Here is a 23,759-nt window from a genome sequence, read left to right on the forward strand (position 1 = left end):
ATCCATACTGCAGACTGTAGTCTTCAATCTTCATCAGTAAGTGCTTCAAGTCATCCTCACTTTCAGCAAGCAAAACTAGAGGGTAGTCACCTATTAACTTGGGTGAAGGGAAAGGCAACATACAGTAAGGGGGAGGAGGTCAGCACAAAATGATTAAGGGAGAGGAAGATACTGGGAGGAGCCCAAGAGTTAAAGGCAAAAAGGTAAATGCTACTACATTCCCAATCCTGCAATAACAGATACATAGATATATACACCAGCAGAACAGAGCAGGAAGGTGAATGGAACTATATGCCCACGAATATATATAGGTTTGACAGAAGATATTTCCACATATATATCTATATGTGTTGCAAATATATCCATGAATATAGTAGAGCATACAGGGGACAAAGTTACGAAAACTTCTTAGCCATCACCAAACACTTTGAGGGAATGAGTCACTGGGCGTAGGGATTCAGGATCATAGTCTTGGAGGACATCAAGGTCTATTGGTATAACACAGTCCACAAAGGTAATACTCTGCATCCTACATTGGTGAGTAGTGACTGGTGTCTTAAAAGCTTGTGAGTGGCCATCTAAGTTGCAACTATTGGTCTCTTCCTGTCAGGATAAAAGAAGGGTAAATCTAAGTTGCAAGAAGAAAATTAGTCCAAAGAACTAATGGACCATGTGAACCCCAGCATCCATTACCCTGAGACCAGAAGAACATGATGATGCCTGGCTACCACTGCTGACCGCTCTGAAAGGGATCATAGTAGGAGATCCTGGATAGAGTGGGAGAAAAATGTTGAACTAATCTCAAAATCATCAAAAAAGGACCAGTGTTATTTGTCTGAAAGAGACTGGTGGCGCTCCTGAGATTATGGTCCTTAGACACCTTTCAAGCCTGGAACTGAACTAAGCCTTGTGGCTCAACTTTCAGCCAAAGATAGACAGGCTATACGGTGAATGTTAACACCTGGGAGGTACGTGCTCCTTAGACCAACCAACCATATGAGATCAGAAAGGCAGCACTGGCCCAGCAATAAAGCTCAGAAGTCAAGAAAGGATGGGAAAGAAGGACGGTAACCACAGGGAGGAAGTGGGAAGAGTGTTGTTACACCGGGGGATTGCAATCAATGTCACAAAACAAAACATGTATGAATTGTTGAATGGAAAACTAATTTGCTCTGTAAACTTTCACCCAAATCACAGTAAGAAATAAAGGAAAGAAAACCCAATGGAACACCAGGAGTTGGAGTCAACTTGGCAGCAAGTTTTCTTCTCTTTTTTTTAATGGGTTCAAAGGAAGCCTGTGGAGTTGGGCTATAAAAAAGCTTCATTTGTCAGGGGACTCAAAACCTATTTTGGTCACTGGGCCAAGCAGGTAAGGCAGGTACGGTAAGGCAGGTTGCAGAGACTGCACTTGGGAATGGGAGAGAGGCACAGTGTGCACATGAGGAGGCTGCCTGGATGGCACGTACAGCAGGCACCCAGTACTTGTCCCCTTTGGTCCAATGAGAGGACAGCTGGCTGTTCCTTCTCACGTCCTCAGCACAGAGGCGTGCACTCTGTGTGTGATCCATGGGTGATGGTGATAGGTCTTGTGTGGGGTCACATGGCCCTGGTATATCTACCTTTTCTCACCTGGTATGCTTGTGGAGGTGCAAGTGGACCTGGGCCTGTAAAACTGGGTCCCTAATTCCATCCTGCATTATGACAATGGGATGAAGGCTACATGAGTAACCATAAAACTGAGAACTTATGGGAACTTAGAGCGGTTTTCCAGGGAACCACTAGGTGCCCTTCACAGTCAGAGGCCAGGGCTGAGTCAGCTCTGCCTGCTCAGCCCTGGCACAGGGCCTATGGTGGGGTTGGAGTCCTGACCATCTGATGGCGAATCTGCCCTCTGTAGCCCCAGGGGCCTATTCTTACTTCCTGTGGACAGGCTGGGCCCAGGCCTGGCTGTGTGGGCAACAGTAGTAGCACTGGAAGGTGGAGTCTGGCTTTCCACAGGTTACAGGCTATAGCCCTCCACCTCAGAAGAGTGGCACCAATGTCACCGCCCAAGCGTCAGATGGCGTTGTGACCCTGCCTGGTTGCCTTGGTCAAAGACATTTTATTTGAGGGCAGGATAGGAGACTGGAGAATGTAAAATGGTAGGAGAGTAACTAACTTCAGGGGAGAGAATGACCAGTATCAGCCCAAGGCTGAGCCCAAAGAGGTGGAGGTCAGACATACCTCCATTCTCCAACCTTTTTACCAATTCTGACACCAGCTGTCCCTCCCTTCTCTTCTGGGTTTGACAATCTGTTGCAATGGCCACATACAACTCACAGACCATACTTACAGTTAAGTGGTTTATTAAGGAAGTAACAGGGTACAACTTGGGATCAGGGTCAGGATTAGGAAGCAGGTAAGAAAGGCCTCTCCTACCTCTCAGCCATGCAAACAGGCAGGCCCTTCTCTCTGCCATACACACTCTTCTCAATCCCATCAGGGCAGACCCTCTTGGCCCCCTGAAGACGGGTTCTTCCTGGCCTCATCATCTGTTGCGCTGCCTCTGCTGCTGAGCCCTTTCTGGGCCTTTTACTGTCTTCAGTGTTACAGCCCTTTACCTGTTCACAACTCTTTCAAGAGCTTCTTGCTTCCTCTCTTTCTTTCACTCTGCTTCTTTTTTTCTTCTTTCTTCTTCCTATCTGAAACCCTCTATGGGACAGTGTGTGTATATATATACATACACAAAAAAACAAATCAAACTCACTGCCACCGAGTCGGATCCGACTCATAGCAACTCCTCTTTGGGTTTCCAAGGAGGTATCACTTACAGAAGTAGATTGATTGCCCAACCTTCCTTCCGAGGAGTGGCTGGTGGACTTGAACCACCAGCCTTCTGGTAGTCAAATGCCTTAGGCACTATATATATTGAGTCAATTCCAACTCATAGCAACCCCTTTGGGGTTTGCAAGGCTGTAAATCTTTATGGTAGTAGGTTGCCCAGTCTTCCTTCTGCAGAGTGCCTGGTGGGTTTGAACTGCCAACCTTCTGGTTAGCAGCCAAATGCCTTAGGCACAATGCCACCAGAGCTACACACACACACACACACACACACACACACACACACACACAAACTCCTTGTCAATTTCAAGGCAAGGCCCTTCCCAGCTAGGGCCACAAACTGACCAAGTCCCTCTTAGTAGGTCACAGACATTTCATTTGCATAGACCATAGACACTTCATTTGCATATTAAATAGTCACTTCATTTGCACAGTATATTGACCAATCCCTGCAAGGTGCATACCAATCACAGGGCAAGCTGTAGCCTAGGACTGGACCAAAAGTATCAAGCCAGATTGTTTATCGCTGTAACAACAGACAATGTAACAAACCTCTGGGGTAGAAAACTAGGGCAAAGGTAACTCATTAGAATTTAAGGGGAAAATCTCTTAAACTGTTTTTCCAAAGACCCAAGGCAAAAGGCCACATAAAGGAACTCATTTCACCATAACAAGTCAGGTAGGACATCTCCATGCATATGAGGGGTGGGATTCTGGAGGGGGTGCTTCTCAGTGTGTGTCTACACCCTTGTGGACATGCAATGCCTGGTTGTCATTAGGGCTGACAAATGGCAGCTCTTCTTTCTTTCCAGGCACTGGGTGGCATTACTTTACTTTGAAATCAGGCACCTGACTTGCTTTGGCCAATAAGATGTGGGAGGCGGAGGTGTGGCATTTCCAAGCCTAAGCTGTAAGAGCTGGTGCATGATCAATTCCATCCTTCCCTGTGCTTCAGTACCCATGGACATATGGGTTGAGATGGACTGCCAGCGGCCCAGGCAACTGAGTGATTATCGGAAGCAGGGTTCCCCATCACCTGCCTGGCTATGTAACATGAGAACAAATGAATCTTTGTTGATTTGAGACACAGCAATCTAGAGGGTGCTTGTTACTGCAGCAAAACCTAACCTGTACCCTAACTGATGGGAGCAGTATTCTCAGTACATGGCAATTCAGTGTGTCATTTTGTGGCAATTCAGATTGTGTGTAGGTGTGTCATAAGGCCAATTTGTGTTCTACATAGTTTGCTGACTCGGTATCCATTAATTCCTCCTAGTTGTCCTGGCGTAAGGAGACCTGGCAGCAGAGAGGTGCTTGGTTGGTAACCAAAAGGTCAACAGTTCAAACTCCCAAGTCATTCCACAAGAGAAATATGTGGCAGTCCGCTTCTATAAAGATTTGAAAAAAAAAAAAAAAAACCAAACTTACTGCCATTGATTCATTTTTGACTCATAGCAACCCCTTCTTGGGTTTCCAAGGCAGTATCTCTACAGAAATAGATTACCCGATCTCCCTTCTGAGGAGTGGCTGGCGGGTCTGAACCACCAGCCTTCTGGTTAGCAGCCAAATGCCTTAGGCACTACACTACCAGAGCTCCATAAAGATTACTTGGAAACCCTATGGGGCAGTTGTACTCTTTTCTATAAGGTTGCCGTGAGTTGGAATTGACTCCATGGCAATGTGTGTGGGCTCAGTTGCCCCATCACAAGTTTCTGACATAGGCCATTCCTGTCTTGCCACATGGTCTCTCAACAGCTGCAGCCTCTAACTATCCCTCCCAGCTATGCTTCATATGGTTTCCCATGATGGAAATCCTACCGCTATCATGTAACCCAGTCCTTCGTAGTCATAGTTACGCCCAGCCCCTCCTGGTCATGCTGTGTGATGAAAACTTCTCCCTTTCCCCATGCTTATGCACTGGAATCCTTTATACTGACCAATGAGGCTTTAAGCAAAACCTAGCTAACTCCATCCTGCATATCATACACATGTTCCAGTTTGTTGTTGACTGGTTCCAGGCACAAGCCCCTCTGTGGTCCTTCACTGAGGAACCTGTGAACACTAAATTAAATTCTAATTGTTTTCTGGCCTTCCTGCATGAGTCTTACTTTTTCATGCTATACCTGACAGACCATCCATGATACCCACAGACTCCTTTGGGTCAAACTCAAGACAACATGTGGTATTTCTGGGGCTATAAGGGTGCTGTGTCCCTTTCTGGGTTTGGTATTTTGCTCTGTGTATGGCATTCTTCTGTATGTATGTCCTATCACTCTCTGTAAATTACCTTTCTGTTTGTACATGTGCTAGACACTATGTGTGTCCAATTTTCCTTTGTGTGTGTGATGCTATTGTACATGTACAACTTATGCATTACCTGCCAAATCCAGTGGGTGAGAAGGCAGGGACACCTGGCAACAGCTTCAGGCCCTCAGAAAACCAGTAACAGGTGAGACGCTCCCAAGGAGAGTGGCCTCAGGTGCCTAGGGACAACTACAGTTTCCCCTAGTTCCTCTCGGCTACTGCAGACCCTGGCAGTGAGGGAGGAAGCTGTTCAAGGCCATGGTTTCCTGTGCCCCACCTAAGAGGCACTTCAGTTTCAGGACCTGTGTGTCACCAGCTGCTCCTTACTGAGTTGGGACCGACCAGACATCCATAGCCCTTACTTTTAAGGCTTCCATGGCCAAGCTGGAGGCTCTGAGGCCCCAGACCGGGCTTCAGTTCCCACACAGCCTGAGGACAGAGCCACAAGCCACACAGGCTACCTGCCACACAACCTAAGTTTAGTCAAATGCCATCGTGCGGCATCAGTGGGGAATGGAATCCCCACAAGGGGAAGGGACCTGTCACGGAAGCACCTCAAATGGAGGCCTCTGAGTCCTGCTCCAGGGCCCAGCCTGCCACAGTCCAGCTCTCCTGTGAATCTCAGCCAGCAGACACCAGGAGGCCAACACCCCATGGCAGCCAGGAGGGCTGGCCACCAGTTCCAGAGTCACAAGTACAAGTCCTGCCGGCCGTTACTTTTCCGGCCAGAGATGGTGCCAGGCCCAAGACCTCCATCTAGGCTTAACCTTGACACCCTCTTGATGCAACAGGGGAAACCAACGAACACAAGGAGGGGTGTGGGCGTGATTGAGGCACTCACCTGCAGCTCGGTCTGAAAGAAGAACTTCTGTGGGCACTGTGAGCAGTCGTAGATCTTGTCCTCCTGTCCGTGCACAGCAAAGATGTGCTGCTGCAACTTGTTGGCCTGGACGAAGACTGGAGACAGACATCACTGTCAGAGGGCAAACTCCGAGGCTGCCCAGCCCTCCCCACATTGCTGACAAGCAGGTATCTCCCAGCAGGAGCATGGCTAGAAAGCAATAAGCTATGGGAAGAGTATTAGCACCTATTAGAGGGGGATCTGGAGCCAGGTACACTGAGCTCTGCCACTTAGTGGCTGTGCAACACTGGGTAAGTTGCTTAACCTCTCTGTGCTTCCGTTTCCTCATCTGAAAAATGGGATCACTAAGGTATGTACCTCGTGAGGTGGTTGGTAGGATCAAAAGGGTTGCTACTTGTCAAGTGCTTAAAAGATGGTCTGGCCCATGATTAACCTAACGGGTGTTAAAGCAGTCAGTCACCACTGAGTCTATACTGACTCAAGGTGACTCCAGGTGTGGCAGAGCACAACTGTGCTCCACAGGGCTGTCAATGGCTGATTCTTTGCAAGATGATCACCAGATTTTTCTCCCAAGGTGCCTCTGGGTGGACTTGAACTGCCAACCTTTTGGTTAGCAGCTGAGTGCAGTAACCAACAGCACCATGCTGGGACTAATGAACGTTGGCTGCCAACCTCCTAATCACCATCATCATTTGCCAGGTATTTTCCACCTGTGAACTCCTTGAATACAGCATAAGACAGGCACTGTGTTTTTCCTATTTTATAGAAAGGAAAGCTGAGGCACCGGGCATGTTAAATGAGTAGCCTAATTTTCACCGTTAGCAGATGGCAGATCCGAGATTTGAATTAGATAAACTCCACACAGTGTCTGCTACACAAAGGTGTGCAGTACACACGGATTGCTATTCTTGCTGTTGGGGTTGTTGTCAGCATCCTCAAGTCCCTGGTAGGAGCCCTGGATCAGCAGACCTGGCAGCTGGGGCTCCTTGGTGCCAGCCCCCACCCAGCCCACAGGGTGCAATGCTAACAGATGGGCAAGGGCTCCTGAGATAGAGGGGGAAGAGGCACTGGGGTGTTCCAGGGCTCTCCGGAGCCCTGAGCTGTGTGTGAGGGGGGCTTCTGCATAGCACAGCCCCCTCCCCTGACCCGGCATGGAGCAGGTTGCAGCCCTGGCTTCACTGTGGCAGGAGCCGTGAGGCACCCAGGCCCTGGTGCACACAGGACCCAGCCCCAAAGCCACTGTCTATTGGGGAGGGGGCTGTTTCAGAGATCTCCTCCCACTAGGCACCCTCCCCAGGGTGGGCTTCCCGCCGCGGCAGACGGCAGATGTCGGGGAGGCAGGGGAAGGCCAGGCTCCCCTACGCACACCGGCTGCCATCTGGGCAGCAGAAGGGGGGCCACAGAGCCCCTGAGACTCGCCTCAGGCCGGGACAGCCACTTGCCTGGGCAGGCAGCCAGCCTGGGGGCTGGGACTGGGAACTTGGCCGGCAGAGCTGCCCTTGTACCCCCCCAGCCTGGAGTGGGCAGGGACAGAGCATGGGGACAGGGAGTTGGGCAAATGTGCCTGAGTTAGGAATGAGGAGGGGACAAGGAGGTGCGTGCAGGGGCTGGAAGAGTTCTCAGCTCTGGAGACAAACGTGAAGCCACTCTATAAAGGGGAGAGGGGCCAAGGCTAGATTTCCAGCTGTCCTGTGCAGGGGTGAGTAGAGGGAAAGGTGCCACTCACTTTGTCTCCTAGCAGAGGCCAGAGAGCATTGAGATGGAGGGCTGGAGCCTTAGTTCTGCATGGAGGGAGGCAAGCTATGGGCCTACTGATCCCGCAGGGCTTCCCCGTTCCTGGGCCACATCAGGCCTACAGAGGGAAGGGGAGTGGCACATGCTAGAGTCAAGGAATGAAAGGGCTGCATCCCTGGGTCCCATCCCTCTCCCTTCATACTCCCCTGCTGGGAACAGGGCCAGGCACCTTACCTGTGAAACACACGGGGCATTTGAAGGTGCCACCCATGCCCTCAAAGCTGTGTTCAATGAGGTGACAGAGGAGCTTGGCTGGGGAGTCAAACGTCTGGTTGCACAGCTTACACTCGTGGTTGATGCCTTCCTCTACAACAGAAACCCACAACTGGTCAGCAACCCTGTACCCCACATCCAATGGCAAAAGCCCACAAGGCCCCCAGTAGCCCCAATGCCAGCCTCTCCCTGAGCCCCATAACTAGGGCTGGTGTGGGGGGCACAGATACCAAGGTCTATACCAGCTGTGGGTGGTCCAACCACTGGGGACCCCAGTAGGCAGGCTCCAAAGATCAGGCCCGAAAAGACAGCATGTGCTATAATTTTTCCTACAACAAGGTATGCCGGCTGTATTAAACAGCTTGGATCCCCAGACCAAGTCACTGTGGGGAAAAGGTCCAGGGCTTTTAAATGTTCACTCAAACATTTATTATTCACAGTGAATACGAGCTCACTAGTTCCAAAGTACAGGACATTGGCGGCTCGGTATAGAGTCTCACTTTCCAGGCAGAAGACCCAGGTTCGATTCCTGAACAATGCACCTCAAGCACGGCCACCCCCGTCAGTCAGTGGAGGCTTAAGTGTTGCTGGGATGCAGACAGATCTCAGCTGAGCTTCTAGACTAGGGAGAAAGGCCTGGCAATCTGCTTTCAAAAATAAGCCAATGAAAACAACCCTATAGACCACAATGGTCTGACCCACACTGACGGTGAGGATGGAGCAGGACAGGCAGAGTTTGGTTCCACTGTGCGTGTCATTCACTGTTGGAGGCCAACTTGATGGCAGCTACCACGTGCCAGGCGCTGTGCTATGAGCCAGGGATTCTGCAGGAAACTAAACAGGCAATGTCCTTAACCACATTCAAGTGGTGGGAGAGACACACAAAAAATAAGAGTGATCAATACATAATACGGGGTCAGGGGGTGAAGTAAGTAGGTGCGATGCAAGCATTTTGGGAAGAGGGGTGAAGACAAAAGCTGCTAGAAGCTCCGCCAGGGCCACAGAGGGGTCTGGAGCCCAGAGGGGTGAGAAGAGAGATGGAGACATGGTCAGAGGCACAGGGTATGCAGAGGCGAGGGCTTGTTGGCCACTGTGGCACTTTGGGATTTTAGTCTGCATGTGCTGTGCAGCCACTGGAAGCTGTTGCAGTAAAGCAAGGACATTCTCTTCTCTTTTTGAAACAGATGGCCTTCCCGCTGGATTATGGACAATGGACAGTCTCCCTCTCCTGCTTCCAGATCAAAACAATGCTCATCTTCCCACCTGGGAGCTTCTGTGACCCCAAATTTTACTCAAAGGTGGCAGGGAACAGAGCTCCAAGGGCCAGTGAGAGGTGGCGTGGAGCCAGGTGTGGCGCCCTCATCAAATCATGCCAACCTGGGTTCACATCCTGACCCTCTCCCTTGCTGGGCACCCTGCACCTTTTTACTCCTCAGCACAAGGACAGCCTGCGTCCCCATCTCAGGGACATGGGAGGATGGCGGGGTGGCGCCTGTAACCCATGTGGCCCAGCGATTACTGTGGGTGGTAGAGAATGACCAGGTTCGACTGTCACATCACCTATGGTTGGGATCCTGGCTCTGCCACACAGTGTGTCATCTCAGGCAAACTACGTAACTTCTCTGTGCCTCAGTTTCCTGTTTTCTAAAACACCCAAGGATAGCTTTCTTCCAACAGTTGATGTGAGGATTAAATGAGTTAATACACACAAAAGGGGTTTTGAACAGCCTGTGGTACACAGCAAGAGCTCAGTAAGTGTCTTCTGCCGGTCACGTCAGCACTGGCTGGAGTATTATCTGGGGCAGCCAAGGACACGGGCTCCCCTTTGGGCTCCTCTAGGGAACCAGCCTGACAAAGGCACCAGGTGCTCCGATTCGCCCTCAAAAGCAAGAATTAGGTAGCAGAGGGCTCTGCCGGTGGCAAGACATGACCACAGATGGGCTGAGGCTCATGGTGAGTCCCTGGTTCCCCAGGCCCTGGCAGGGGCTGGCAGGGACAGCAGGCACTCCCCTGGCCCAGCCGCCCGCATGCCCCTAGGCACCATGCAGCAGAGGCGCGTGCACACACGTGCGCGTGCAGGTGGGCCTGCCCCACATAGCCCACTGGCTGGAATCTACCGGGTGTTTGTCGTGCCCCTGGAGCCTCGGCAACTAGGCCACATGCATCTGACAGAGACTGGAGCAGAGCTTCCGTTTATACTCGTGGAAAAGGAATTCATTGACAAGTTTTGGGACACAGGGCGGGCTCAGCACACTCGCCTCACAGGCCCATGCACGTCCTCCAGTTCCCTTGGGGAGCCTCTGATCATAATTAGAGATGGCCTACAGTGTGGGGGCTACTCCAGAGACCCCCCTCACACACACACACACACACACCACAAATAATACTTCCTAGTGCCTGCCACAGAGGATGGGTTCAATGAGTGAGTGAATGAATGAATGAGCCACCACTATGACATTTGACATCACCTCCCTATTAGAATGAAGACACCCCTGGACATTAATGAGGCAGAGGGTTGTAGAAATGGACAGCAGATATGCTATGATAGTTTATGACAGATATGTTACCATTGCTGCTGCTGTAAGGTATCACAGAGTCAGTCCTGACTCATAGTGACCCTAAGTGACAGAGCAGTACTGCCTATTAGGGTTTTCTTGGCTATAATCCTTATGGGAGCTGATCTGCAGGTCTTTCTTGTGCAGCGCCTCTGGGTAGGTTCAAACCAACAACCTTTTGGTTAGCAGCCGAGTGTTGAACAGTTTGTGCCACCAAACTTTCCTATTTGAACTTTTGCACCAACCCTATTTGCTGGGAAAACTGCATTTATCAGGAATAGAAATGGGTTCAGAAGTACTTGCTGAGCTAACACAGTCAGGGTGGTCTCTGAGTAGGATACAAAAACACCCCTATGTAGATGTAAATGAGCTGTGGTAGCATAGTGCCTAAGGCACTTGACTGCTAACCAGAAGGCTGGTGGTTCAAACCCACCAGCCACTCCTGGGAAGGAAGGTTGAGCAATCTACTTCTGTAGTGATATTGCCTCAGAAACCAGAGGGATTGCTATGAGTCGGATGCGACTCGACACATAACAACAAAACAACATGTATATGTATGTATTCTACGTACACACCACCTCCAGGCAGCCTTCTCTGATTGTTCCAGTGCATGCTACCCCCTATCCTTGCACACAGCGGCCCTGGCATGGACTAGACTCATATAACTACAACCTGTGAGTATTTTTGATCCTGACAACCAGGCAACATCTTTTCCTTCGACATCCCCCAAAGCATCCAGCCCACAGAAGGGGTTTGGGAAATACTCGCAGAGGAGAGATGCCCAGAGCCAGCTCTCAGAGCTGAGCTGGCAAAAGGAGATTGGCTGCTCTCTGCCGGGCAGGGGGCCTTTAACCACTTGGCTATGAATGGAGACGTGTTCGTCTGATACACAAACAAGAGGACAAAGAAGGCGCCTGCAACTTATAAATCAGAGAAATCATGTCTGACAGTCAGTTTCCATTCTCCGAGTGCTGAGCAATTCATCACCCTTGATTCACGGCCGCAGCTACACCCAGCGCCCACATCCATAAATATGTGCACAGCCGGGCAGATCTGGCGCTCCAAGCTAGTTCCCGGCCTAAGCGGCTGCCACTGAAGGCAACCGCAGCCCCAAACCAGTGTCAACGGAAGGTTCTGGGATAATTAGATCAAGAGCCCCACAGACAACTCAGTGTCACCAGTCCCCTTCCTCGTTCTCCCTCAAGTGGCTACCCAAAAGAGTCAAGCCCATGAAAAGGAGAGAGGAAGAATAAAAGAAGCCGAAAGTAAAAATGGGGTGAAAAAATAATAAAGCCTAGGGGGTTCCCATAGCTCTGGGAATCGCTCCCCCTCGAGGCCAGACCTTTTGATTTGCAAATCTCCTTCCTGAATGATGAGGCCTTCTTTGACTGGAGGGGCTCCTGAGGGGCTCCCTTGGGTGTCCATTATGTGCACCTCTGCCTATAAAACCATCCAGGAAGGAGGGGGGAGGGCTGGGAGGCGCTGCCCTAGTTAGTGTGACAAACACTCCTTGGCGTGCCTGTGACCCACTCTGAGTGCGCCCATGGATATTGATAGAATCCGCCACCACCATCACTCTCGTCCCGCTGGTGCTGACAACCGCTCATTCCATCCCGAGATGCGGGGTCTGCAGATAGCGGCACCCTCCGAGAATAACTTTCCTGAATTATATAAGATCACAGGGCACTGAGCCGACACCTTGGAGCAGAATGACAAAGCTGTCTGAGAGACCGCACACACTTCCACCTCGACGTGGGAGCTGGTGGATTTTGTGAGTTAAGACGTACCATAACTTCCCCTCCTTTTTTTTTTTTAAGAGAGCGGGCACATGACAGGCATCCATAAGAGAGACACCGTAACTCAAGTGAATTATGCAGTCTCGCTCATTTGTAAGGTAAAATGCAGATTGCTCCTGCTCACTGGGCCAGATCTTGCCTCCCAGTCCCCATAAGTCGGGGCTGGTATGGGGAAATCTATTGATTTATTATGATTTAAAAAAAATAATAGAAATAAATAAAAACCCAAACTGCCAAACAAACAACGCAGCAAGCACGAAAATCCCAGAGTCCCTCTCCCTCTCTTTTTTCCTGTGTGCAGGAATAATAAGTGTTAATTTTACACTTCATTTCTCAAAAAAATAATAGGACGCGCTTTTGCTTAAAACCAAGTCGGCCTGCTGGAACCTTTCAGGCTGAAACTGTGTCAGCCCAAAAGAGGAGTAGAGGGCTTTGTGGAAGGGCATCGTGCAGAGATGATAGCTCCCTGTAATGTCCTCGGTACCGACTTTTGTCTCCAAAAGCATTTGATCCCTGGCAGACACATACTTATTTCCATACGGGTCTTGGGGGAAGCCAGAAGGAGAGAGAGCTGATTATCAGAATCCTGAAGGTGAAGCTCAGGTGGGCCCTGCTGATGTCAAAGGCAGGCCCAGGCACACATTCCGAGGCCATAATTTGCTGCCCGGGAGGGAGGAGCAGCAGGCTGCAGGGGGAGTGGGCAGGGCATTGTTCTTGGGCTCTGCTGCGCTGAGTGCAACCGGCTCCGCCATATTGGTGGGCCTGGCCTGGCCCTTCTGTATCACAGACCCCACTCGGGGTCGCTGACCTGGGAGTAATAACGCCATGAACGCATGGACCTCTGTAGGACAGAGCCAGTGACTGTGCCTCGTGCTGATGGGGTGCCTAATTAGCCACCTTGATTCAGGAAGCAGCAATTACTGGCACCAAAGTTAGAACCAGAAACATCTGGGTCTGAGACTCAGTTCCATCAGGTCCTTGCTGTGTGTGCTTGGGTGTGTTACTTCACCTCCCTGAATGTCATGAGAAAAGGGGAAGGAGGTAGCCAAATGGGCTCTGACCCAGGACATCTGCACTTGCTGGACTTGCTGCCCTCTCGCCCAGGCCATCTCACTGCCCCTTCCTTCAAGTCTGTGCAAGTGACTTTCCTCAGAGAGGTCCTACCAGACATTCCTGGCTAAAACAGGATGCACCTCCACCACCCTGCCTGGCGTCTTGTTGCTTTTGCTGCTGTTAGTCACCGGCAAGGTGATTGGACTCATGGAGACCCCACATGTGCAGTGTGGAACCACCCCATAGGGAAGATCCCCAGGCCTCTCTTCCAAGGTACCTCCAGGAGAATTCGAACCACCAACCTTCTGGCTAGTAGTCAAATCTTTAACCATTTGTGCCACCTGGGGACTATGTTTCTTTTAGTTTTCTTCATTGAACTTACCCCCATCTAGCATATTTTGCAGTTGATTATTTAACTAATTCACACACACACACGGTGATGTATGCTTCATGGGGAGTATTTTGCTCAGTTCTGTAGCATGCCTCCTAGAATAGGATCTAACACATGGTATCTGTTCAATAAATATTAAAAGAATGATTAATGTAACAGTACAATGCTTGGAACATGGGGGGGGGGCTGTTGTTGTTGTTATGTGCTGTCGAGTTGGCCCCGACTCATAGCGACCCCTCCTTGGGTTGCTGAGACAGTATCACTATGGAAGTAGATTGCCCAACCTTCCTTCTGAGGAGTGGCTGGTGGGTTTGAACCATCAGCCTTCTGGTTAGCAGTCAAGTGCCTTAGGCACTATGCTACCAGAGCTCCTCATGGGGGGGGGCAGTAGTGGTAAATGCTGGTTATTATACACAGATGTCTCCCTCAGCCACCACGTTGCAGGGTGTGATGGTTTATAAAAAGCCATTCTCATCTTCAATAATTTCCTGTTTGGGGTTATGAAACATTAAGGGGCTTCCTCAACTGACCAGAAAGGAAATAAAATGGGCACTAAGAGAGGATGGTCCCCTACCAGGAGTGTGGCAGAGCTAGGCGGGACAGCTGTTCATCTCCCCCCACCCCAGCAGCCCTCTCTGGCATTAGAAAATACAAGACAAGCCCACAAGACTTGAGACCTGCCACCAGTAAGCCCCACCTACTCTCGCTCATCCAAAAAGTGCAGGTGAGGAGGAGGGAAGACAGACCCACCCTGCACTTTTCCACATCTGAGCGTGGCGGGTCCCCTTAGTGGATCCCACTAGGTTGGCAGGAGGGCTGAGGACCCCGCCCTAGTGAGAGGTGCAGGCAGCCCCCGAGTCCGACAGTGGGGGGCAGCGACCCCAGGCCGCAGCAGCGTCCCGGCAACAGCATTTCTGCAGGAAGAAGTGATGCGAGGAATACAGAAGCTGCTGCGTAGAGCTAAGGTCCCTTTGCCATCGGCCCTGGTAATGAACTTTGCCAGACTTAAATTCCAGAGAACCACCACCCATCACGGCCCCAGTGATCAGGGCAAGTTGAGACCTCGGCTCGGACATGGCCAGCAGGCTCCACATTTCACCTGGAGATCTGGAAGAAAAGCAGCAGACGGCTTGGCATTTGTCCAGGCAAATGAGGAAGCAAGAGGGTGATGGGTGAGTGCAATGGCCCGGGAGAGCCCTCTGCCACCATCCCAATAAATAACTGAGAACAGGCACAGAACAGGAAATTGAGACATGGGCCCATGGGGACCTCTGTTCTTTGTCCCCTGTAAGGAGACAAAGACCCTCTGGGCAGAACAGAAGAAGGCAGGTCACAGTATCTAGGTGCCAGACCAGGCTGTTTATCTATTGATTTGTCGTTAATTACCACAAAGAAATTAATCAAGCCAGGCTGAGGGGGAGGTGACATTTGGGCTGGGAGTTGACAAGGGTCAGAGAGAAAACCGGGGTGAGGGAAAGTCCTTCAATGGAGGCTGGGTGAGAATCAGAGAAGGCTTCAGTGGGAGCAGGGGCTGATCTTGGGGTGGCTCTCGAGAACCTGCCTCCTGCTACCCAGAGCATGGTTCTTGGACCAGCGGCCGAAGCATCACCTGGAAGCTTGGTACAAGTGCATGTTCTCAGGCTCTACCCTAAACTTGCAGAATCAAAATCCGCATTTAAAAAAGTTCCCAGGGATTCAGACCCACATTAAAATATGAGAGCCTCTGATGTCTAAGAAAGTTGCAGAGGAGCACTGATCTTGGGGGAGTATGGTTGTCATGAAGCCGTTTTCATAGCCATCCCAGTGTTTTTAACCAAGGTGGCATAGCCCGGATCTCAAAAAAAGGTGGAAAGTTTTCTAAAATCTTTTTTTTTTTTTCCCCGACACTTTACACAAGATTGAGAAATCACTAATAGTGTGAAATTGACTATTATGATGATTGGGGTGAAAATGCGATGGGGTGCCTTTGGAGGGGCTGCTGGAGACTCTGGGGGATAGCTAATGGTCTCCCAGACCACCCACACCACTGCTGCCCCAGGCCTCCATGCTAGAGGGTGCTCTGGGCTGCTCTGGCCGCTCTTCACTCAAGGAAGCTCAGGCTTTTCTGGCAGAACACCCCACCACCTCCGCCCCCATTCTGGGCTCACATTTTTCTAATTAATCCTGGAGGATGGGCTGTGCCCTTCCTCCTCCCCCGGGGGTATCTTCCCAGGCCTTTCTGGCCAGGAGGGACCCAGCTCATGGTCCCCCGTGCTTCAGAAAGGCTTATAAATGAGCTCTGGCAGCCTGAACTGGGGCCCCACTGGGGACCCGGAGCCTCTTCAAAACAGAGCCCTGACAATTAGGCAGTCTGAGTTTTGAAAGGCTTGGGATTGATGGCGTGGACAGTAAAAATATCACCTGGGGAGCTGGGTGTAGTCCTCCGAGGGTTGCCTGAGGTCAGTTGCCATGGTAACAGAGAATGAGCTCAACCTTGTAACTGACCCTTATCTTTTTTTGATCTGTGGGCCACTTGGGGCCAAGGCTTGAAATCAACTGGAAAATAATCCGGTCACATATCAGAAAGAAAACTATTTATACTTATTTACCCAGGTACCCACCAACGGCCCCCTCTGATCACTCTACAGCCACAATATACCCACGTTGCAGGTCCAAAAGGAGGCTACCAGATGGAAGGAGAAAGGGGGAGTGCTGAACTGCCCATCTTGCAAAACGCAGTTATCTCCATGTGTAGGCAAGTGAGACTGCACCATCACTGCCAGCCCTCGTCGCCACATTTTTGCTGGACAACACTGGGCCTTCTTGCACCCACCAGCATGCAGTTAAAGTCCACCGAAGGGATGGGACTGTCAGCTGTCTCCTGGTACTGGCTGTTTATTACCCTAACGTGTAGTTGCAGCCTGTCTTGATTCTCTTGCTTTATTTCAGGTCTGCCCTCTGCCAGAGGTGTGTGCTAAGCCAAGAAGCTAACCAGAGGTGCCAGAGAGACCTGAGGGCAGGTGTCGAGAAAAGGCTGGGAAGGAGGACAACCACAGGCCTTCCTTCCTCATCCTATGCTCCGGGAAGGCCACTGGCTCGGCCACCACCACACTCTCCCTAGGGTTTTCTCGATGAGAGTGGCCCTCTGGCTGAGCCTGTCTCCAGGACACTGCTATCCGAAGTTAAAAGTACTCCGCCGTCTCTCCTCCTCCTAAACTCAAATCACGAGACTCCAGATGGTTCCACTCACCAACTGCTCCTAAGAGTCCCGTCAGATGGATCTTCACTAGGGGTCAGTTAAGCCTGAGAATGATTCCAGGTCATGCCCTGCCCCCAGAGGTTTTCTATCATGGCAAACAGGCCAGTATGCTGACTGCCCCCACTCACCCTTGTTCCATCAAGGTTAGATCTTTTCAGGAGTGGGAGCAGGAAAGGCTAAGAATGAGGCCATTTGGGGATATTCCTGGCTCTACCTCAGACCCACACTGGGCCAAGTACTTTCCCCTCCAGGCCTCAGTCTCCTTGTCTGTGAAATGGGGAGAAAGTTTTCCAGCTCACAGGGCTGTTATGAGAGAGAGAGAGAGAGAGAGAGAGAGAGAGAGGAACATAGGGAATACTCATTGCAGGACTATTACTACCACTATCACTGCTGTTCTGGTTATTTCTGATGTGATCCTACCCTGAAACACACTGCCAAGGTTGGTAGCATGGCACACACAGCCCTCTGTGTCACTGAGGCAGGGAAATCCACATGCCCAGTGGTACATGTTTCTACCTCCCCAGCCACAGTGAATGACCAAAGAGCTCTGAGACAGCACCTGGAATGTTGCAGCTGTCCATCCATGTTGTTTCCATTTTCGAAATGTTTCTATGTCATTTTTTCTTGGGTCTGTCTTCCACCACCTCCCTGCTGTTGTTAATTGCCGCTGAGTCAGCCTGGACTCATGGTGACCCCACGGACAATGGACTGAAATGCTGCCTGGTCCTGCACCATCCTCATGACTGGCTGCGGATCAGACTCGTGAGCCACAGGGTTTCCACTAGCTGATTTAAGGAAGCAGATCACCAGGCCTTTCTTCCTAGCCTGGAAGCTCCATCCTTAGAACAACACACAAGCCTCCAGTGGCAGATGGGTGGTGGCTGCACATTTTCTCACCAACTGAACCCGGATCTCCCACATGAAAGGCAAGAACTCTACCAATGAACCACCAACGTCCCTATCGACTACCTACATTTGGGAAGGCAAAACTGTGCCCAGATAAAAACCCTTTTGTTCAATTGAGGCTCACTGCAGCTTCCTACATTGGACATGTCACTTTACTTTCTTGCCTCCCTGATGCTCCTGTGACCAAAAGTTCTTATTCCTTTGTGGTTCTTTTCCTTGTTCCTCTCTTTTAACCTCAGTGGAACATTCATGGGGGTCCAAGCAGGGCCAGAGATGCTGACATGACTCAGGAGCATGTGGTCCCCCTTAGGCCTTGACCAGCCCTCCCTGTAAGTGGGCCCATGAAAGAAGCTCCTACCTCAAAAGGCCTCAGTGGGCCAAGACCCTCAAAAGCTTGCCTGGTCCGGACAGGATTTATGATGAAGTCTCCACAGAGTCAGCAATCCCATACTGCCAGGAGCCCAGCCCTGCCAGCTAACTTCTTAGGACAGCTGGCAGGACCCACCTCTCAGCTCTCTGAGCAGAGGGTCAATAGTTTTCAGGACACGCTGACTGGCAGTCTTCGGCAAAAGGAAACTCACAAAGCAGATCTTGGATGCATAATCAAGAGACGGCAGGTAACAATCTCACCCATTTAATGGAAAAAACCAGAGAGTAACTGAGGGAATCATCGAGCAGACGACAGACAGAAGGGAGGGAGCCTTCCCTGAGACCTCCCAGGAAAGACAGGTCTTGGAGTTCTGAAGAGTTTAGAACTTATTTGCCTCCAAAGTTCTACAACTCAAGACTTCTGGGGCTCAACCTGTCCTGCCAAAGACATCCACCAGTCCTCCTCACACACACCCTCCACCTGCAGAGAAGCAGGACCAATCGCTGCAGACAGTGAAGGCCCTGCAACCTCCTCCCGAGGACCCACTAGGTAAAAACAAATAGCTCATTCTTTACACACCAAACACCTACTGATACGTATCACTGATCTTCAGATTAAAGTTTTCGACAAGGTGATTCCCTAAAAATTCATCATGTTAATAATCCTCAGATTAACGGCCTCTAATAATATACAATTAACATGATAGGCAGGCTGCAAAACCCTTACTGTCACCAAACCTGCCAGGGATGCATGAATTACCCCCGCTTCTACTACAAGGGTTTTCTCTGCTGTCAACATCGTTTTTCCCCTACCAAGATCATTTTTTTTTTAGAAAATGAGCAATGGTGATGCATCCAAAAGCCAGACAGCTACCCACGTGTACTCACACAAACACACATGCACGTGCAGAATGCAAGCAGGCAACATTTTTCAAGGTTCGCCGTCCAGACAGACACAGAATTGTCCCCGCCGTTACGAATACTTAAAGCACAAAGATCAAGCATTAAGCTTAGAAGCTGAAATTCACCACTTCCTGAAAGTCCCGTTTGACCATGTTTAGGAGACTGGGGGTATCCCTCCTTTCAGCAAAACCCCTAAGCAAAAATTTATGATGAGATTACAAAATAATGATGGAATCTTATTGGAAAGTTTTACAAAGTGTGCATCTGCTAGATCCCCACTGTCCAACTTGGTAGTAACTGGCCACATGTGGCTATTTAAGCTGAAATTAATTAAAATGAAATAAAATTAAAAATTCAGTTCCTTAGTCAGAGTAGCCACATTTCAAGTGCTCAATACCTAGTGTGGCTAAAGGTTACTGATCTGCACAGCACAGAATAGTTCCATCATTCCAGGAAGTTCTACTGGGCAGTGTTGTGCTAGACTGTACACAAACATGAGGGCGTGGGTTCCCGTCTTGCTCAGTGTAGCAATCCCTGAGCCTACAACAGTGTATGGCTTAGGTTGTTGTTATTAGGTACTGTTGCGCTGGCCCCCAATTCATGGCGACTGCGTGCACGAGAGAACAAAACGCTGCCTCGTCCTAGGCTGTCCCCGTCGCCATCGTGAGCCACAGGGTTTTCACTGGCCGATGTTCAGAAGCAGATTGTCAGGTCTTTCTTCCTAATCCGTCTTAGTCGGGAGGCTCCGCTGAAACCTGTGCAGCCTCGTAGCAAAATGCCGGCCTCCACTGACAGATGGGTGGTAGCGTCACCTGAGGTTCACTGGCTGGAAATCCAGCCCGGGTCTCCTGCACTTCATCTGGCACATCCAAACCTATTACTGTCAAGCCGTTTCCAACTCAGAGTGACACTATAGGTTATAGTAGAACTGCCTGTGGGGTTTCCAAAGTTGCCTTTATAGAAGCAGACTGCCACATCTTTCTCCCTCAGAGTACCTGGTGGGTTCGAACTGCCGACCTGCAGTGAGCAGCCAAGGGATTAACCACTACACCACCAGGGCTCCTTCTCATCTGGTACAAAGCAGGTGCTTAAAAAACATTACTGGATTCTGGTATGGTGTTTCAAAGCATTGCAAAGAACACCTTATTCCATCTGCTTGTTAGCCTTGGATGGGAAATGCTTAGCTGTGAATATATGTGACCTTCACCTGAAACCATCACCCTGATAATTCTGTGGTCACCTTCTCCAGGGCAGTAAGAACATGGTGAGCTCAGAAGCATTCAGCACTGCTGCTGTTTCTCTCAAGGATGTGACTAAATAATGTAACTTTGGATTGTGCACTAGAGCAATAGTACCTGGGTCTCTAGCTGGTCTAGCAGCCTGGTGCCACACACCACCACCGAGTCACTTCTCATTCAGGGACCTGTGTCCTCAGCTCCCTGGGTCTCTCCACGAAACATCGAAACACCAGCCAGCAGGGGACACCTGCTGCTGTCAAGGCAAAGAGACAGAATGACCAATTCAGGAATTCAGGTCATTTCCCCTTTCCCCTTTCCCCTTGTAAGATGGCTTAGCCTCGTAGTTAGTCAAGGAAATAAATGCTTGGATTTGTAACGCTTCACTAAGTGGTACGCGCAGTTTTTCCATCCTGCTTCTGCAGGCTACACCTCAAAGAACCAGGCTTTTACTGTGACCCGAGTGAAATTAAAATTGAAGCTAAAATTGGAAATCCAAACGCAACATGGAATAAATGAATAAATTCAAATCAGTGATACTTCCTTCAAAGGAGTCACCTGACTTTAACAATAATACAAGCACTGGGCTGACGCTGAGGGATCAGTTCTTCAGTGCAGCTGGAAAGTCACAAGAGATGGAGCAAGGCTGACAGTCGCAGTGCTCACAGCCCCGTGCACCCAGCCCTCCTCCTCTGAGCTCGGTGCTTAGTGGGATTCTCCTCTCTCCTTCACGTTCCTCTCCCCCCAAATCCACCAAAATATCTTCCGCTGGAGGGCAGGCACAGCGCTACTGCTTTCCCCCAATGGACCCAGGATTGAGAATAAATGAGGGCTACTGGATCCCCCTACCACTACCCCCGTTTGTCAGTTTGCTGTACTGTGGTGGCTTGGGTGTTGCTATGACGCTGGAAGCCATGCCACTGGTGTTTCAAATACCATCAGAGTCACCCGTGGTGCACAGGTTTCAATAGAGCTTCCAGACCAAGACAGACTAGGAAGAAAGGCCTTCCAAAAATTAGCCAGCAAAACCGTATGGATCCCAGCAGAGCACTGTCCCATCCACTTGCTCTGTGTATGTCATCAGCAGGGAGCCATCGTTGAAGGAGGATACCGCGCTGGGGGAAGCTGAGGGCCAATGAGGACAAGGGAGAGCCCTGGGAGATGCTGGACCAACAGCCGTAAGGATGGACTTGAACGTGCTGGTGATCATGAGGCTGGTGCAGGACCAGGCAACATTCTGTTCTGTGGTACAGAGGGACACCATGAGTCAGAGTTGCGAGCTATCCCTTCCTTCTCCCTTCCTCCCTCCACCCATCGACTCACCCATCCATCCACCTACTTATCTATGTTTCTGATTCTTCAAGCTTCCATTTAACGTGAACTTGTTGAATTGTTCAGCTCCCCAAGCTGAGCTCTCCCAGACAGTTATCTGGAATGGTTTGGGTCCAGCAGCCAGAGACCAGATGTGGGGGGGAGCTGCCACTTCTGGGTAGCCCATACCCTACAGCCCAGGTCCCAGAGGCCGGCTGGTTGGCCTCTGCCCCCAGCCAGACTTCCTGTCCGCCTCCTGCCAGTAACTCTGAAATCTAAGGGCTGGGTGGCTCCCACCCCTAGCCCAAGGTGACAGTGCTAACTGACAGCAGCTGACAGCCCTTACCCCCAGAGAAAGGGGACAGGCAGCCTGCAACAAGGGGGGAAACCGAAGTGAACTGCTGCGAGGCTGGGAAGCGGGGGTGGAGGCTGCCCCCTCGACTCTCCATGCTGGCTCAGCAAGCGGAACAGCTGCCATTGGCTGTGATGAGATGTGAGCAGCGCCAGGCCCACGCATGGAACAGAAGAACGCCCCTCCACACAGCTCTGCCTGGTGTCCTGTCTTCTCCTCCTTGGAAAAGACATCGTCATAGGTATATAGCCTGGCACATTTGCCCTCCACCCTCTCTGCCTCATCGTGCCATGCCTACAGGGCCGTCTCCCTGCAGTTCCTCTAGCACACAGACTCACTAATGCCTCCAGGCTCCATGGCCACCAGGTCACTCTCTTGCTCAAGATCCTGCTGTGGCTCCCAGTTATGGATCGAATTGTGTTCCCCATAAAGACCCTAACCCCTAGTAACTGTGAACATGATCTTGTTTGGAAATAGGGTCTGTGATGACATTATCAGTTAATCTGAAGTCACACTGAAGTAGGATGGGTCCTACTCCAATCTGAGTGGTGTCCTTAATTCAAGAGGAGAAGAGACAGAGACAGTAGAAGGATGTCATGGGAAGATGTATCTACAAGCTGAGGAACGGCTGGGGCTACCAGAAGCCTTCATGACACTGAATATGGTTCAGCAGAGCTTCCAGACTAAGACAGACAAAAGAAGAAAGGTGTAGCAATTTACGTCTGAAATCAGCCAATGAACGTCTTACAGATCACAATGATCCCACCCACATTCATCATGGGGACAGTGCCGGACTGGGCAGCGTTTAGTCCCACTGTGGATGAGTCAGGGGCTGAATCGACAGCGGCTGACAACATCAACCAGAAGCTGAGAGAAATAAGAAAAGATCTTCCTCTACAGATTTCCGAGAGCACGTGGCCCGGCTGACAAGTTAATTTTGTCTACCACTCTCCAGAATGGAGACAGTAAATTTCTGTTTTTATAAGCCATCCAGCTTTGGCATTTCATCACAGCACCCTAGAAAATGAATACCTTCTCATTCTCCAAGTGTAAGGGGCTTCACTCTTCTGCCAGACAGCCTAAGCCCCACCAACCCTTACTTACTTTGCTTTCTGCGTAAGGACTTGACTGGTAACCAGAAGGCTGGAGGTTCAAACCCACCGGCCGCTCCTCAGAAGGAAGCCTGGGCAATCTACTTCCGTAGTGATACCACCTCAGAAACCCAAGGAGGGGTCGCTGTGAGTCGGATCCGATTCGAGGCAGTGTGTGCGTGCGCGCGTGTGTGCATATATACCGCCTCAGAAACCCAAGAAGGGGTTGCTATGAGTTGGATCCAACTTGATGGCAATGAGTTTTTTTTGTTTTTCATCCACAGCCTCTCCTGCCCCAGTGGCCTCCTCACCCTCATGGCCTTGCTCATTTCTGACTGTATTTTTAAGCCAGCAGGTCTCTCTGCCTTGCCTTCCCATCATTTTCCAAGACATTTGCCTGGTTCCAGTTGCCTGAACTGATGCATAAGTTATGTGAAATAAATAAGTAACTTTCAAAAAAAGTCTTCCCTTTGCTTAAGCTAACTTAAGTTTTGTCACCTGCAACCAAAAAGTCCTGGCTGATAATTTCACTGAGGACAAAGATTCATTCTTTCACGGATCTGGTA

At 50.4% G+C, this 23,759-nt stretch overlaps 1 protein-coding gene across 1 annotated transcript in view; it reads right to left on the reverse strand.

Moving 5' to 3' along the window:
- Positions 1 to 5,679: 5,679 nt before the first annotated feature.
- The window catches only part of ZNF423 (zinc finger protein 423), a 272,189-nt gene continuing 254,109 nt past the window's right edge, over positions 5,680 to 23,759 (reverse strand). Inside the window, exons 4-6 of the mRNA XM_042781727.1 lie at positions 7,955 to 8,086; positions 5,966 to 6,081; positions 5,680 to 5,736 (exon numbers count right to left, since the gene is read on the reverse strand). Of these exons, the coding sequence (XP_042637661.1) occupies positions 5,680 to 5,736; positions 5,966 to 6,081; positions 7,955 to 8,086 (305 nt within the window). The remainder of the gene's footprint in view (positions 5,737 to 5,965; positions 6,082 to 7,954; positions 8,087 to 23,759) is intronic.

Source organism: Orycteropus afer, unplaced genomic scaffold, assembly GCF_000298275.1.
Source record: "Orycteropus afer afer isolate SDZICR_OR568_19922 unplaced genomic scaffold, OryAfe1.0 scaffold00009, whole genome shotgun sequence".
NCBI classification, from domain to species: Eukaryota; Metazoa; Chordata; class Mammalia; order Tubulidentata; family Orycteropodidae; genus Orycteropus; species Orycteropus afer.